Here is a 13416-nt window from a genome sequence, read left to right as displayed (position 1 = left end):
AGGCATGAGGTTTCCAGAACAATTTTATAGAAAGTCAGAATGTCACAACCCAGGTAGAAGAATGGAGAGGATGAGGGAGGGAGTTTGTGTGGATCTGTCCAGGAGGTTCAGGAGGTATCCATGGTCTCACCTTCTGTTGGAACAAGGAGCAAGGGGAAAGGGGTCAGCAGAGGTTGGCAGGGAGAGTGAGCCCCAGCCACTGGGGAGAGAGCAGCCCCAAGGAGGAAGGGAGGGCTGCAGGGCAGGCACTCACTTAGCTCATTAAAGAGAAAAGCATCCTGGTACTCCTTCATGTACTGTGTGGACCGAGATTCATCCAGGAAGAGCGAGTACACCCGCTTGATGTCATCTACCTGCACCTCAGTACCCTGCGGGGAAGAGGAGAGGAAGGGGAGGAGCTGAGAGCCCCTCCTGCAGATGCGGGGGCAGGGTCTGCCCAACCTGCCTGGCCCCACTGCTAGCCCACAGCGGGGATGGGCAGAACACAGGGGCCCACCTTGCGCTTCCGGCACACCAGGCTGGCGGCCGTGATAAGCTGGATGGCGTAGCGCAGAGAGGTCTCCAGCCCGATCCGGGTCAGCACTGTGTAGGCATCTTCACTCATTTCCACATCCTCCTCCTCACACCTGCAGGGCCAGCCACGGCTCAGCCTGGGCCCCCACGGGCTCACCCCTATGGGGCCCTCTTGAGTCAGGGCCCCATCTGGATGGCTGAGTCTGGGCAAGATGCCCCCAAGTTCTACTGGCTTCCTCAGCTACAAGGAGGCTCAGGGGCTTTGTGGGCAAAACTGGCGTTGGAGCCTAGGGCCCTCCCCAAGCAGCCAGTCACCAACTGAGCACAAGGGTCGTTTAGGACCAAAGGGAGGCCGCACCCCATGCCAGGAGCCCCTTGGATACATGGGGCAGGCCTTCTCCCTGGGGACACACCCAGGGACCATGCCAAGAGCAAGGGCAGGCTCGGCCTAAAATACTGTCCCAGTCTGTGCCCCAGACTGGGGCTGTGCTCTGGCTGGCCCTCAGTAACATCAAGAAATCTGCCCCTCAGGCCTCTGGGGGCCCCTTCCCTAAGGCCTCACCCAGGAATAACAGCCACAGCCCGCACTCCTGCTGGGCTCCCGCCCAGCCCCTCTCTCACCGGATTCGGAGAATCTGCTTTGTGTCCTTCTCACTATAAGGAGTGGTAGAGACGATGAGCAGCCGGTCCAGCAGGTCAATGGGAATCCCATGGGGACTCTGGTAGCTGGTCCCCCGGATTCTGGAGGACAGGTGAGAAGCCACCCAAATTAACTCTTCCCTAGGCCCAGCAGCCACACTCCCTGGGGTCCCCCCACCTCCAGGCTGTCCCCCTGACCTGGTGATGCCGCGATTGGTGGCCATGATGAGTACAGGGGCCATGTCGCTCTCCAGTGCCCGGTTGAGGAAAGAGAAGCTCTCGATGTCAAGCATGTGGACTTCATCTATGAACAGCACCTGGAAAGCCAGAACGGCGATCAGCACCCCCGCCGCCAGCACCTCCCTCACCCTGCCCCTGACTCCCTGGGCCTCACCCCTGGAATGATCTCTGCTTTGCCCTCCTCTCGCCACTCAGCCACCTTGGCATTGATCTGCTCCCGCACCTCCGACTTGATCTCCCCTGTATCACCTGGGAAGGGCTTGAGGTGAGCGGACGGGCACAGGCCCACCACGGGGCAAAAGCCAGACCAGGAAAAGAAAGCCGCTGGCAGGGAACCCGGCAGGGGGCCCACGACGGGAAAGCCCAGCCTGGCACTCACCTGAGAAGAGCGCCAGGAAGCCCTGTGTGCGCGAGTTGATGACATCGATCTCATGGAGAGAGACTGTGTGCACAACCTCCTTCCTCTTCTGAAGTTCCCCATCTGGGCACTGAACAAACTTGGTCTGTAGCAAAAGAGGGTTGAGGGGAAAAGCCAATCAGAAGGATCAGCAAAAGAAAGCAAGTGGGGGTAGGGGAGAGACAGAAAGAAACAGAGATGGGCAGACAGGGAACAGCCCAAAGCCAAACCTCAGTCCTCAGGGATCCAGGAGGAGAACCTGGAACCAGGACCTGGGGGAGGTATGGAGGTGAGTTATGGGAGACAGGCTGGCCTGGAAGTTAAGAGAGCACCAGGTGGTGGCAGCGTTAGGTGGGGGATGAAGGGAGGGATGGAGGTGAAGTGGTCAATGGAACCTGGGGGTGGGGGGGGAGGGAAGGAGGTACAGGACGGACGGAGAGAAGTGAGGAGATGTTACTGGGGGGAGTCAGGAAAGCAAAGAATATTTATTAAGCACCTACTGTGTGCCAGGCCCTGGGCTAAACCCCAGGCATACGAAAGAGGCAAAACAAGCAGTCCCCGCCCTCCTCTAACGGAGACAACAACCAACCGCCCAGAGAATCCACAGGAGAGATGGGGCGGAGGGAAGGCCAAGAGGAGGGCAGGCGGCTTCCCGCCTGGGCCCCCCGTGGATGAGGAGGGAGACGGCTCTGAGCAGGCTGGCAGACGAAGGGCCAGGCTTACCGGACAGCCAGGAGGCCGGTGTCGCCGGACCCCAAGACTGTGCCTCGGGGAGTAAGGTGGGCTCAGGAAGAGCTTCGAACGCCAAACATGGCATTTCGTGTGTGATTGTGGAGGTAACGGGGAATTTACTGAGGAGGCGGTGACAAGGCCAGACCCGGGCTTCTGCTGAACAGAGGACAAAGTCCAGGGGAACAGGAGAAGGGGCTGGACACAGAGAGATGAGGATTGACAGCATCACCCCCAAACCTGGCACTGTACCTGGGAGCCCATGGCATCATAGTCCCGGGCACGGGTGAAGGAGCGCCCTAGCTTGGATATCTTCCCTGTGGCCTTGTCAATGGTGATGACGTCCCTGGAAGGCACAATGGGGGTGGAAGAAACCTCAGCCATGCTCCTCGCCGCCTCCCCCTCCATCCCCGGGGCCGCCCTCTGCTCACCCTGCTTGGACCTTCTCCTTGGTGAGGGACTCAATCATTTTTGTGCCCAGATCATAGATTGTCTCCATCTCCGTCGTCTTCAGCGTCAACTTGCCCACCTTGGAGCCCTGGGAGGGGAGACAGTACGCCCTGAGCCCACCCTGTCCCCAAAAGACGGGGTCCAGAAGCAGGGACACAGTCAGGACTCCATCTGGACCCTGCCCGCAACAATGTGGGCTGCTTCTTTCTCTCTAAATTGTGGGGGTGGGTCGGCATGAATCTTGACAGACCCTTCTGGCTTTGGGACTCTGCAAACATCCAGGATCTCTAATGAAACCTTCCTGTCCTGTCGAAACCCCCTTGCACCTTCCCCAGGCTGAGACTCACAGTGCCTGTAGCAGGACGGTCGATCTGGATCTCCACCACCTCCTCTTCAATGATTTCTGTCTCTTCCCTGGCAGGCAAGAAGAGGGAGGGTTCAGAAGGACCGAGGTCACTCTTTCCTTCCCCCAGACAGCCCCTCCAAACAGGCCCCAGCACATGCTGTCCTAAAGATGCCAAAAAGTCACAGGCACACTTACTTTATTCGGACCCCAATGGACCTTCGGAAGGCCTGGGTCAGGGCCTCTGTCTTGCTCATCTCCAAAGAGAAGATTTCACTGCCAGCAATGGCAGTAAAAGGTGTGTCAGGTCCCAGGGCCTGGGCCATGCCTCAGAAGAGGAGGAGGGAAGGGAGAGAGCTTGGAATCAATGGCCTGCCCCTGCTCCCTCCCGCCCACCCTGGTTCAGCCAGGAGAGTTCAGCCCTAGTTCCTCTGACTCGCTATACGGCCTTGGGGCCCTATTCAAGAAGAGCAAGCTAAGGCCCTTCCAGCACTAAAGATGCTCAGAGACCCTCCAGGCCTGCCCCAACCCTCTCCCCTCTCCCCTCTTGCTCCCCACCCTGCCCTCTCTGGATTACCCATGGCAATGGCTGTCTTCCCTGTGCCGGGCTGCCCAGCAATGAGCACTGCCCGGCCGGCTATCTTTCCCTCCCGGATCATCTCCAGCACCACACCGGCGGCTCGCCGGGCAGCCAGCTGCCCCACCATTCCCTGGGACACCTGAAGAGGAAAGGGTGGGCAGACATCACAGGGGGACTTCTGGAGAGCCCTCCTTCCCCACCCCATGGCCATGGCCTCCTGCCTATCCCTCTTCCTCTACCTGTCTCGGCTCCAGAGCATCGTCCAATCCCAAGCCTCGGATGTGGGAGTGAGCACCTAGTGGGCAGAGAGAACACACACACAGCCACCCACTGATGGGCAATGAGTGCATTGAGGGCCCAGAGACCCTGGCTTTCCCCAAGCTGGATGCAAAGTAGACAGAGGTGTCACACACACACACACCCCCCTCCCTCTAATCCACAGGCAGGGACCCAGAGTTGCAGCAGGAGAGTGGAGGGACCATGAAAGCATTCCTAGGGGTGGTGGCCATGAATGGAGCTGGGGAGAAAAAAGGAGGGGCAGCTAGGTGGCAGGGGCAGCTAGGTGGTGCAGTGGATAGAGCACCAACCCTGGAGTCAGGAGGACCTGAGTTCAAATTCGGCCTCAGACACTGTGTGATCTTGGGCAAGTCACTTAACCCCATTGCCTAGCCCCCCCCCCCACAAAAAAAACGAGAAAAAAGGCAGGGGCATAGGTGCACAAAGGCCCTCTGGCTGGCATACACAGAGCACGGGGGAGAAGATGGAGATGAGACCCCCTCCCCCTGCTTCCTGGGAGAGCTAAGACATCATGGCTATGCTGTAAAGCACTGAGGCCAGGTTTTGTTTTCTAGGTTGGCTCCTGTTAAGGAACTTTCTCCTTCTTCTCAGACTGGGGTCAAGGAAGGGATGTAGTGGAAAATGCTGGGATTATGGAAACAAAATCCACCAATGCAAACACTTTTTCAAAACAAAACATATTATGCTTCAGGAGAAAAAAAAGAACAAACCACAGTAGGGCCTGGTGGTGAGACAAAGAAACCAGAGTGTTAGTGGCTAGGCAACAGGGAGCCACTTGGGACTTGTGAGCACAGGAGGAATGTAATCAGACCTGTGCAACAGAAAGTCTATTCTCTAATCTGGCAAGGGCACAAAGGGTTGTTGGAGACAGGGAAAGAGAAGGGTCAGGAAGGCTTGTCAGAAGCTAGGGGGCCCAGGGGATAGAGCACTGAGCCTGAAGGCAGGAAGACCTGAGTTCAAAGTCAGCCTCAGAGACGTCCCAGCTGTGTGGCCCTGGGCAAGTCACTGAACCTGCTTGCCTTGGTTTCCCCAACTGTAAAATGAGTCATACTATGAGATAGTGTTTGTAAAGCAGTCAGCAAACCTTGAGTTACTCTCTCAAGTCTAACTAGTAACATCATTTTAGAAGATCCAGGGGGCAGCTAGGTCGTGCTTTGGATAGAGCACCAGCCCTAGAGTCAGGAGGACCTGAGTTCAAATCCAGCCTCTGACACTTCACACTTACTAGCTGTGTGACCCTGAGCAAGTCACTTAACCCCACTGCCTAGACAAAAAAAAAAAAAAGGAAGATCCAGGACCCGGAACAGCGGCCACTGGCAGGGGGAGGGCGGCCAGGTGGTCCCCGATTCAAAGGGAGCAACGAGCCCTCGCTGGCCATGAAGTTGAGAATGGGGGCCGGCATCTGGGGGTCCCCGCCCCACTCACCAATGCGCTCGATTCTTGTCACATCCCGCACCTCGGGAACCTTGGTGGTCGCTGCCTAGGGCCGGGAAGAGGCAAGTGAGCCCAGAGTCCACGGGGAGCCCCCGCACCCTCCGATGGCCGGGGGGAGGGGGGATCGAGGGCGGAGGTGGCTGCCGCTAGGTCCCGGCCCTAAGGATCGCGGGGGCTCCGGGCTGGGGGCTGTCTCCTCACTAAGCCGTGAGCTCGGGGCTCTCCCCCTCCGCCCTCGGCACACAGCAAGCGCATAATCAATGCCCTTCTGGGTACTCGGAGGGAGGGGGGGCACCCGCACCAGCTCTGAAGGAAAGCGGGAGCGCGGGGGAGGCGATGGGGCTCCCCGGCCGCAGCACATGCGCGCACACGCCCCTCTCTCCACGCCAGACCCGCCCCCTCCCCCGGCTGCCTCAGTTTCCCGCCGCGCAGCCTCCCGCTTCCCATGCCCGCCCACGGAGGCAGAAAGACAAGGCGTCCCTGGCCGTCCCCCCCTCCACCCCGGCAGGTCCCCCAACCCCGCAGCCCTTGCGAACCGTGGTTGCCATGTCGCGATCCAACCGCCGCTCATCCGCCGCTGGACAGGAAGCGGAAGTGCCCACTAGCCCCTCCCTCCCCCCAGCGACTACTCTAGCCTGAAGCGGTCCTCCAGCTCCTCTCGGTAGAAGATAGGAGGGTGGGAGGATGTGGCTCCGTGTGCCAGCAGGCCGGGAAATGTCAACACTTCCCCTTTAAGATCCGCACGTCCCCCACGCGCCCTTGCGCCCCGCTTGGCTCCAGCGGGCAGCCTCAGCCCACGTCCAGGAGATAGACGTGCGCCCTCGGCCAATCGGTGAACGCGCCCGCAGTGTTCAGCCCCGCCCCAAGGGCGCCGAGCCCGGGACTCTGACCAATCAGTACACTCGGTGTCCCCCCCCTTCCCCTGCCGGCTTCATACGCCTCGGACAGTGCGAGGATCGCAGCGAGCCAATCAGGCGGTGCGGTCCTGGGCGCCCCAATGGCGGGCCAGGGGGCGGGGCAAGGCCCGGAGGGGCCGAAGGGTCAGGCTGCCGCTGCGGCCCCGGGCCCAGAGCCTGTGCCTTCAGCTCGGGCTCAGGCCGCTGTGCACCCCGTGCGTCGCCGCCATGCCGCTCAGCCGCAGCCTGTCCGTGTCCTCTCTGCCCGGCCTGGAGGACTGGGAGGATGAGCTGGACCTGGACAACGCCGTGCTCTTCGAGGTGGCCTGGGAGGTGGCCAACAAGGGTGAGCGCCCCCCCCGAAGGGGGGAGGGGTGGGTAACACCCTCTAAAAAGGGGAAGGGGGGGCGGGGTGAGGTGACACCTCTCCCCGGGAAGGAGGCAGGAGAGGGCGGAATGGTGTGGCCTCCCGGGGGGTGATCCCCTGGAGAAGGGGGGGCGGGGGGTGTCACCCCCCAGGGAACAGGCCAGGGCGACATGGGGCTTAGGACACAAGTCCAGGGCCCTGGGGAGGGGGCCAGAGACAGGCCCCCAGTGGCCAGGGGCCCGGCTTCCCTGTTTCTTGGACTCCAGGACACTTGACATTTGAAAGGGTGTTAGGCTGAGGTGAGGGGGCTGCCGCAGTCTCAAAAATGGAAGGATCCCCCTCCCAGATTTCTTCAAAACCTGGGAGGAAGAGTGGGCAAGGTAACTGAGACAGCCCCAAAGCGAGGGGCCTTATTCCAAGCTGCTGGAGCAGTGGGTCCCCAGGAGGGGAGGGGGAGAGTGGCTCAGACGGAGGGCTACTGGGCACCCTGGGAGAGGCTGGGAAATGGAGCCCCCTGGGCTAGAAGTGAAGATGGAAGGTCAGAATTCTCAGGCTGGGGGTGTGAGGAGGGACTGGCAGCCCTGAAGGACTAGTGGGACCCTGGGGTCCCTGGTTTAGAAGAGAGTTGGGGGAACCAAGAAGTGAGGGTCCCTGTGGCTGGAATCTCGGGGTCCATGGGACAAAAGGCGTATGTGAGCTGTATTTCCAAAGTGGGAGATTGGCCAGGGACGAGAGAGGAGACCAAGTCACAGAAGCCTGGGGTCCCCGGGCTGAGAGCAGAGCTGGGAGGGAGGCAAGAGGAGCATGGGGCTGGGGTGCATAGGATGCACAGAGGTGGGGGACTCCAGCCCTGCAGGGCTCTGGGGGGGAGGCTGGGCTGCGGGACAGAGAGCTCAGAGAGAGGGACTGGGGGCAGTGCGCTTGGGGTAGGGGGACTGCCAGCAAGCCCCGGGCTGTAGGGGTGCCCCTGATGCTGAGTCCTGGTGCCTTGAGGCTAGCCGAGATGCCGGGCTCCTGAGGACTGGGAAATACTCGGACACTTTGAGCAGTAGGGATGCTGAGACCAGCCAGCCAGAATGAGGGAAGTCCTGGCAGGCCCAGGGAAGGGTGAGGGCCCTGGGGAAAATGTGGGAGGGAGCAGGGAGCAGGAAAGAAGTGACTGGTGGGCCAGCCTCCTCCCCCAGGAAGGGCCTGACCCGAGCTCTCTGGCAGTGGGGGGCATCTACACCGTGCTTCAGACCAAAGCCAAGGTGACCGGTGACGAGTGGGGGGATAACTACTACCTGGTGGGGCCCTACACAGAGCAGGGAGTGCGGACCCAGGTGGAGCTCCTGGAGCCCCCCACCCCAGCCCTGCGCAAGACCCTGGATTCCATGAACAGCAAGGGCTGCAAGGTAGGAGGGGAAACGGGCCCAGACGGGGCCGGGGGCTCACTCAAGGTCACCCGGGGATGGTGTAGACACAGCAGGCATAGCGCTAAAGCCCAGTGTTTTCTGGGGCACAGCCCTACCACATATGCCTGTGCTCTGCCGGTGCCTGGGTGGAGGCCAGGGAACTGTCACACTGGGGCTTTCTGGGTCTGTTCCGGACAGCAGAAGGGCTAAAGCCCCGGGCGTGGGCCTGTCCCCAGAGAACCCCAGAGTGCACCTACCCACCCCCAGGCAGGTGCTGGCCATGTGATGGGAGGAGGGCAGGGTCACAGCCTAAGAATAGCCCCCATCTCCCCCTGCTGTGGAAAGGGCAGCAAACAGCTGGGAGGGGGGAGGGGCTATAGGCCTCTCTGCCAGGGGGAAACCCAGATTTAGAGAAGGCAGCAGGCAAGGGAGGCGGGGGGCACTGCCACAGGGAGGGGGTAGGGGCAAGGGATGGAGGCATGGATGGGTTGGCTGCGGGGAGGTGGGGGTGAGGGGGTCAGCAGGCACCTCCCAGCCCCCAGGGAGCTCTGAGGTGGTGGACAAAGAGGCCTTCCTTATCAGCCACCCTTGTTTGAACTAAGCTGATATGATAGAAAGGGAGGTCTTGGCTTGACAGCTTGACATTGGAAGGGGATGGGGAGGAGATGGGAGGGGACCTGGGCCCTGCCCACATGCCCATATCCCCCCAGGTGTACTTCGGCCGCTGGCTGATTGAGGGCAGCCCCCCCGTGGTGCTGCTGGACGTGGGGGCTGCCGCCTGGGCCCTGGAGCGGTGGAAGGGCGAGCTCTGGGACACCTGCAGTATCGGGGTCCCCTGGTACGACCGTGAAGCCAACGACGCAGTTCTCTTTGGTTTTCTCACCACTTGGTTCCTGGGTGAGGTAGGGACCCAAGGGGCCAGCACCCTGGCCCTGCTTCCTCCCTCTCCCAGCCTCCCTGCGGGCCCTGGGGCTGAAGGAGTGCACACCGGCGGGACCCTCTGTCTCTTTTGCAGTTTTGGGCGCAGAGTGAAGAGAAGCCGTTCATCGTGGGCCATTTCCACGAGTGGCTGGCGGGGGTGGGCCTGTGCCTATGCAGGGCCCGGAAGCTGCCAGTGGCCACCATCTTCACCACGCACGCCACGCTGCTGGGCCGCTACCTCTGCGCCGGGGCCGTGGACTTCTACAACAATCTGGAAAATGTGAGGGGGCCCCCCGGGTAGGGACCGGGGGGTGGCCAGGAGAGGCCTGGGCTGCTGAGCTCTGTGCTCCGCCCTGCAGTTCAACGTGGACAAGGAGGCAGGGGAGCGGCAGATCTACCACCGGTACTGCATGGAAAGAGCAGCTGCCCACTGTGCTCACGTCTTCACCACCGTGTCCCAGATCACAGCCATCGAGGCACAGCATCTGCTGAAGAGGAAGCCAGGTGAGGAGTGGGCTGTCCCCCGGAGTTCTGCCCATGGCCTGGCCTTGGGTTGTCTAAGCCCTGCCTGTCTGCCCCAGGGTCCTCAGAAAGGGGGGGCCTCCAAGCACAGCCCAGCTCAGCCCATTGTAATGAATGCTTGCTTCCAGCAGCCCCTGCTGCTGTCCCTCTACTCTACATGCAAGGTCAGGGCTGGGTTCTGGGAGGTTGTGCCCAGGGTGAGCGGGGTCCTGAGCGCCTCGGTGACTGCTGGCTCTCCTCTGCCCAGATATCGTGACCCCCAACGGACTCAATGTGAAGAAGTTCTCGGCTATGCATGAGTTTCAGAACCTGCATGCCCAGAGCAAGGCTCGGATCCAGGAGTTTGTGAGGGGCCATTTCTATGGGTGAGGAGCCCCCTCCGAGGAGCAGGCGCTCAGTGGGCCCTTCAGAAATGCCCGGGAATCGCTCTCTCCTGGGGATTCTGGGTGGGGCTCTGTGGTCACCACGTTAGGGGTGACCGAGGAAGTCCTCCCCCCAGCCACCTGGACTTCAATCTGGACAAGACCCTATACTTCTTCATCGCCGGCCGCTACGAGTTCTCCAACAAGGGCGCCGATGTCTTCCTGGAGGCCCTGGCCCGCCTCAACTACCTGCTCAGGGTCAGGCGCCTGTGGGGTGCTGGTCAGGGATGGGGGTGCCCACGGGGGCAGGGGGGAAGCCCTGACCCCCTCCCTCCTCCCTGCCCCGCAGGTGAATGGCAGTGAGCAGACCGTGGTGGCCTTCTTATCATGCCTGCGAGAACCAACAACTTCAACGTGGAGACCCTCAAGGGCCAGGCCGTGCGGAAGCAGCTCTGGTGAGCCCCGCCCCCGTCAGCCCAGCTTCTGCTTCCTCTTTCTGCAGGGCCCTGGCTGGGCTCGCCTCCTTTCTCTCCCAAGCCCCTTTCTTCTTCCTCCTCCTTGGGCCCTCCGGGAGGGCTCCTTTGATGATGAAGCCTACTTTGCCCCCCACAGGGACACGGCCAACACAGTGAAGGAGAAGTTTGGGAGAAAGCTCTACGAATCCCTTCTGGTGTGAGTGATGGGGCTAACGGGGTGGGATGGGGCCTGGGGTCTTCCCTCCCCACCTCTGCCCTTCCCCTCTGGCTGCTGCCCTGACCCTGCCCCCTGCCCCCCTGCAGTGGCAGCCTCCCAGACATGAACAAGATGCTGGACAAGGAGGATTTCACCATGATGAAGAGAGCCATCTTCGCCACACAGGTATGGCCCTCTGCCGGGTAGCCGGTGCCAGGGTCTGGGGCGCTCCAGGCCGCCTGACCCCTGACGGGCTCTCCTGCTCCCCTCAGCGGCAGTCCTTCCCCCCTGTGTGCACCCACAACATGCTGGATGACTCCTCGGACCCCATCCTTACTACCATCCGCCGCATAGGCCTCTTCAACAGCAGCACTGATCGGGTCAAGGTGATGTCCTGCAGCCCTTCTGGCCGGGCAAGCCCCGTCAAGAGGCTGTCTCACTACACTCCTGAGCAAGCAAAGAGGACCTTATAGGGGGAGGATCCCCTGTGAAATTGACTAACCTTCTGAGGGAAGACCCTTGGCCCTACCCCATAAAGCCAGGAGTCCCACCCTCCCTGGGTCCTTGGCTTAACCACCCTCCTCTTCCCTCTCTCTCTTCCTCCTCTCTCTCTCTCCCTCTCCCCCTCTTCTCTTTCTCCCTCCCTCTCCCTCTCTCTTCTTCTCTCTCTCTTCCTCCTCTCTTCCTCCCTCTCCCCTTCTTTCTCCCTCCCTCTCCCCCTCTCTTCCCCCTCTTCTCTCTCTCCCTCCCTCTCCTTTTCTTTCTCCCTCCCCCTCTCTTCCGCCCCTCTCTCAAACCCCAGGTGATCTTTCATCCGGAGTTCCTCTCCTCCACCAGTCCCCTGCTCCCAGTAGACTATGAGGAGTTTGTCCGGGGCTGCCACCTGGGAGTTTTCCCCTCCTACTACGAGCCCTGGGGCTACACGCCTGGTGAGGGGAGCGGCCAGCAGGGCTGGGGTGGAGGCTGGAGTGGGGTAGGCCGGGGTGCCGTTCAGGGGTCCCTCACCAACCCCCCCTCTTCCCCAGCGGAATGCACTGTCATGGGGATCCCAAGCATCTCCACCAACCTCTCTGGTTTCGGCTGCTTCATGGAGGAACACATTGCGGACCCCTCTGCCTACGGTGGGTACCTTCAGGTGAGAGCACGCTGGCAAGGCTCGAGTCCCTCCCCTCCCCACCTGAGTGACCCCCTCATGTCTCTAGGCATCTACATCCTTGACCGGAGGTTCCGAAGCCTGGACGACTCCTGCACCCAGCTGACCTCATTCCTGTACAGTTTCTGCCAGCAGAGCCGGAGGCAGCGGATCATTCAGCGGAACCGCACGGAACGGCTCTCTGATCTGCTGGACTGGAAGTATCTAGGCCGGGTAGGACCCCTCCCCCATGCTCCTCTGCTCCCCAGCTCAAGGCCCCACAGTCCCAGGGCAGAGCAAACTCTCCATCAGTCTGCCCCTGGCTAATCCTCCCCTTCTCCTCATCCCCTAGTATTACATGTTCGCCCGCCACATGGCCCTGGCCAGGGCCTTCCCAGATCATTTCACATATGAGCCTCATGATGCTGATGCTGTGAGTAGCTGGGGTTCTGAGGGAGGGAGATGCCCGAAGGAAGACTGGGGCCTGGGCCTAGGGGACCTGCCACAGCCTTTCACTACCCCCTTCCTCCTCCAGACACAGGGCTTCCGTTACCCACGGCCAGCCTCAGTGCCCCCATCACCTTCACTGTCTCGCCACTCCAGCCCCCACCAGAGTGAGGGGGAAGAAGAGGAAGAGGGGGAGGAGAATGGCCCCCGCAAGCCAGGCTACGAGGAGGACAGTGAACGCTACAATGAGGATGAGGAAGCCGAAAAAGACCGAAGGAACATTCGTGCTCCTGACTGGTCCCGGCGGGCCTCAGCTGCCAAGAGGGGCTCTGTGGATACAGCCCCCTCCAGTTCTCCCAGCACGCCCAGTGAGCCCCTCAGCCCTGCCAGCTCTCTGGGTGAGGAGCGCAATTAAGTAGGGCCTGCCAGGCTCTCCCTCCCTTCCTCCTGGCCCCAGGCCGCCAGCTCCTTGATTCTAAATCCAGACAGCCCCATCTGTTCTGCACAGGCTGTGTAACGTCTTCTAGAGCCTGCTTCCTAAGGGATGCCTTAAGGGAGGGTCCCCAAGACCTCCCACCTTTCTACCAGTCTCTGCTCTAGAACTCCAGGGGCCCCAGTTTCCAGGACCACTTTATTCTAGAACTGAGCTGCCTATGTCCCCTCTGTGAGAATTCCATCATCCACATTTTAGAGGACAGTAAGCACCCTGGCTTGGCAGCTCCTGTGGTACACTCCAGGCAGGCCCCTGCCCCAGACCGGGACCTGCCACCCTCTCCCTGGTGGCCCCTGCGGCTCTTGGCAGTTTCACTATCATGCACTCCCAGATGATCCCCACCTACACCCTTGGCCTGTCCCCACTACCCTAGAACCTGGCTATGCTCAAGACCAAGGGCTTTATGTGTATCTGTGTGTGTGTGTGTGTGTGTGCAATGTCTGTGACAACCCCCAGCCCAGGGGGAGGGCCAATAGCTGGGGAATTAATTATCCTTCCAGGGATGAAAAGGCCTATATGTTTAAAGAATAAAAGGTTTTTCTCCACCACTGACCTTCCCGTGCACCAACTGCCTCCAGTGCTGTGCTT

General features: G+C 60.9%; 2 protein-coding genes across 2 annotated transcripts; one reads left to right on the top strand and one right to left on the bottom strand.

Moving 5' to 3' along the window:
- Nucleotides 1-5: 5 nt before the first annotated feature.
- Nucleotides 6-6292, bottom strand: RUVBL2 (RuvB like AAA ATPase 2). The gene is made up of 15 exons (XM_021003430.2): nt 6159-6292; nt 5614-5668; nt 4131-4186; nt 3889-4030; nt 3510-3639; nt 3316-3382; nt 2950-3056; nt 2771-2864; nt 1772-1895; nt 1547-1641; nt 1351-1469; nt 1135-1254; nt 497-626; nt 254-368; nt 6-133 (listed from the first exon to the last, which is right to left on the bottom strand). Exons 1-15 carry the CDS (start codon nt 6168-6170, stop codon nt 108-110), a joined length of 1392 nt encoding a protein of 463 aa, XP_020859089.1. The 5' UTR covers nt 6171-6292; the 3' UTR covers nt 6-107.
- A 280-nt stretch (nt 6293-6572) lies between these two features.
- Nucleotides 6573-13380, top strand: GYS1 (glycogen synthase 1). The gene is given in 17 exon segments (XM_021003429.2): nt 6573-6864; nt 8098-8279; nt 8990-9181; nt 9295-9480; nt 9560-9704; nt 9970-10087; nt 10222-10342; nt 10434-10464; nt 10467-10539; nt 10697-10756; nt 10864-10942; nt 11029-11142; nt 11559-11685; nt 11782-11877; nt 11959-12122; nt 12241-12321; nt 12424-13380. Coding segments are annotated over 17 exon segments (2214 nt in total). The 5' UTR covers nt 6573-6746; the 3' UTR covers nt 12751-13380.
- Nucleotides 13381-13416: the final 36 nt, after the last annotated feature.

Source organism: Phascolarctos cinereus, unplaced genomic scaffold (assembly GCF_003287225.1).
Source record: "Phascolarctos cinereus isolate Bilbo 61053 unplaced genomic scaffold, phaCin_HiC Scaffold_726;HRSCAF=1367, whole genome shotgun sequence".
In the NCBI taxonomy this organism is placed as follows: Eukaryota; Metazoa; Chordata; class Mammalia; order Diprotodontia; family Phascolarctidae; genus Phascolarctos; species Phascolarctos cinereus.
This window is presented reverse-complemented; position numbering and strand designations above follow the sequence as displayed.

What these genes read in the sequence shown, in the direction of transcription:
- RUVBL2 (XM_021003430.2), bottom strand. An exon ending in ATGCTCTGGAGCCGAGACAG is followed by an intron (nt 4,031 to 4,130) that starts GTAGAGGAAGAG and finishes TTTCCTCTTCAG; the next exon opens with GTGTCCCAGGGAATGGTGGG. An exon ending in TGGTGTGCCGGAAGCGCAAG is followed by an intron (nt 369 to 496) that starts GTGGGCCCCTGT and finishes TCTTCCCCGCAG; the next exon opens with GGTACTGAGGTGCAGGTAGA.